The sequence below is a fragment of the Perkinsus marinus genome (genome assembly GCF_000006405.1).
Source record: "Perkinsus marinus ATCC 50983 genomic scaffold scf_1104296944040, whole genome shotgun sequence".
NCBI lineage: Eukaryota > Perkinsozoa > Perkinsida > Perkinsidae > Perkinsus > Perkinsus marinus.
In genome coordinates, this window is record NW_003211591.1 from 1 (window position 1) to 2,817 (window position 2,817).

A 2,817-nucleotide genomic window follows, 5' to 3' on the forward strand; every position below is an offset into this window, starting at 1 on the left:
AGGAGCATCGATCGTAGTCGTGACAGTCGCAGCCTCCGTAGCGACCTGGGTGGTAGCATCAGAATCATCCTTGTCTCTACCGGGAGCTTCCCAAGCTGCCGTGCTGATGGTTACCTCGCCAGTCACAGAAGCTGCAGTAGTGACAGCAACCTCATCGGTCACAGCGGATGTACTGACCGGTAGAGGGGACGTGATAGTAGTAGGCTCAACAGGAGCATCGATCGTAGTCGTGACAGTCCCAGCCTCCGTAGCGACCTGGGTGGTAGCATCAGAATCCTCCTTGTCTCTACCGGGAGCTTCCCCAGCTGCCGTGCTGATGGCCACCTCGCCAGTCACAGGAGCTGCAGTAGTGACAGCAACCACATCGGTCACAGCAGCTGTGCTGACCGATAGAGGGGACGTGATAGTAGTAGGCTCAACAGGAGCATCGATCGTAGTCGAGGCGATGACAGTTGCCGTTTCAGTAGCGACCTGGGTGGTAGCATCAGAATCATCTTTGTCTCTGCTGGGAGCTTCCCCAGCTGCCGTGGTAATGGCCACCTCGCCAGTCACAGGAGCTGCAGTGGTAGCACCAACCTCATCGGTCACAGCAGCTGTGCTGACCGGCAGAGGGGACGTTATAGTAGTAGGCTCAACAGGAGCACCGATCGTAGTCGTGACAGTCGCAGCCTCCGTAGCGACCTGGGTGGTAGCATCAGAATCATCCTTGTCTCTACCGGGAGCTTCCCCAGCTGCCGTGCTGATGATCACTTCGCCAGTCACAGGAGGTGCAGAAGTGACAGCCACCTCATCGGTCATAGCAGCTGTACTGGCCGCCACTGTGGCATCGACAGTAGCTTCAGAACCGGTCGTACTCGTTGCTTCGGGAGCAGCTGTCGTACCTTCTTCGCTTGTAGCGGCCTCAGTAACCTCATCCGTCACTGCAGCAGAGGATGTGGAACCTCGGAGAGCTTCAGTCGGCTCACTCGTGCCGCAGAAGCACGGGGCATCCGAGCCGAAGCAAGTTCTTGGCGTCTTCCAATACTTACAATATGACCCAGGGTAAGTTGTCGCGCACTCAGTGTCGCAGTCAGTGGCGTTGCCCGTCACGAACTTGATGTCCTGGAAGGCACAGAGGGCGACGAGTACAGCGGAGAAAGACCGTGAAGCCATCATAGACAAATGCAAATGAGCGACGGGAAGCTGAGATTAACTTGATGATTGAGAAGACACACTACGAGTGTGATGTGCACAATTACCAACCTTACGAACTGTCATAGCATCCAGGGTCGTTTACCTCACTGACTGTTTCTTGTTTGTTGTGGCGAGCATACGTATCGCCCATTCGTTTCACAAGATACTTTGCTCAGTGCGGTATACACTCATTCTCCACGAAGCTCACAGGCTTTTAACGAAAGCCTCGTCGTGGAGAGGATAACGCAATTACAGAGCAAATCTTGTCCCGTGGACGTGGATTGTTTTTGAAGTTGGGGAGGTTGACGGTGGGTTTGCATTGAGAGACTGGCCCGGTAGATGATACTAAACAGTCATAGCTCCGCAGTGGGTATAGTCCATACCTAGTGGCAAGCAAATATAGGGATGGATTTCCCTTTGGATAGTATGACTCGTCCCATTAAAGTTGATGTTAGACACTTTGGCCGAGTGGTTGTGGCAGGAACATGGTTAACCGTTGAGGTTTGCATGCGTAGTTCAAATCGCCGAGATGTCGACGTCTGCGAACATCAACACGTTATTGCTGAGGTGATAAGACCAACTGCATTCTCATCGCCCATCTTCGTGAATGACACTAAGCCATTGAAATCAAAGGTTGCGATAAGGGGTGCTTGCACGGTACATTCACAAGGAAACTACAGTCGGTAGGTCCATATGAGTTCGGTGTTGGAATTGGTCGATCGAAGCTACGCTACACTCCTTCCCTGCCAAATCGAGGACTATCCTACCATGCTTGCGAGTCGCCTTTCTACTTACTCGAAACCTAAAGTGAAAGCGTTTACGAAGGACTGCTGCTTGTCGACCAGCATCATCCGTCATCGTGATGTTTCACTATATACTTGAAATGCATCATAACGACGCCGCCCATGAGCTGCATGAAAGAAGCTTATGCGATGTGAAAGCCGAACGACTCTATCGACGCAACTCTTTCGATCAATACTCATTCACTCGTTATCAAAATAGCATGCGATACCGCGGGTTAGTCAAAATGCGGTTCATTAAACACTTCTAAGCTTCATTCCAAAATGTCTTCACACACTCGGACTGGGGGTAGCCTGAGTATCGGTCACCTCTGTCGTTGTTGCTGGAGCTTCGGTGGTGATATCAACGGTGGTGGCGGCACTGATAGTCGTGACTGGGAAGTCAGCTGTAGTCGCGGCATTGGTGGCGACATCGTCTGTTGTAGTAGCAGCAAATGTGGTGGATGAGGCCTCTCCAGTAACATCTGGAGATGTGGTTACTTCCGAGGGAGCTGCTGCGCTGGTCGTTTGTGCAACAGTGGTAGGCTCGACAGGAGCGTCGGTAGTAACATCAGCCGCATCGGTTGTAGTTACAGTTCCGGTAGTGTCGACAGCAACAGAAGTGGCCGTATTGGTTTCTTCGGGGGCGGCAGTTGTGCCGTCCTGAATTGTGGTAGTCTCAGTGACTTCATCGGTGGCTTCACTTGGAGTAGTGGTAACTGGAGCAACCTCGCAAGTGCATGGCGCATTGGATGAATGACAGGTGCTTGGTGTAGCCCAGTACTTGCAGTAGGAGCCAGGAGTATCCGAGGCACAACCAGCATCACAATTACGGGGGGCTTCAGTTGTTCCACCCGACCCGCAG

General features: G+C 52.5%; 1 protein-coding gene across 1 annotated transcript; it reads right to left on the reverse strand.

The window, feature by feature from the left end:
• Nucleotides 1–114: 114 nt before the first annotated feature.
• On the reverse strand, nucleotides 115–1,152 carry Pmar_PMAR025150 (conserved hypothetical protein; the record flags this gene model as incomplete). Its single annotated transcript, XM_002780800.1, has 1 exon — nucleotides 115–1,152. A coding segment is annotated over one exon (1,038 nt), but the record flags the coding sequence as incomplete, so codon positions are not given.
• Nucleotides 1,153–2,817: the final 1,665 nt, after the last annotated feature.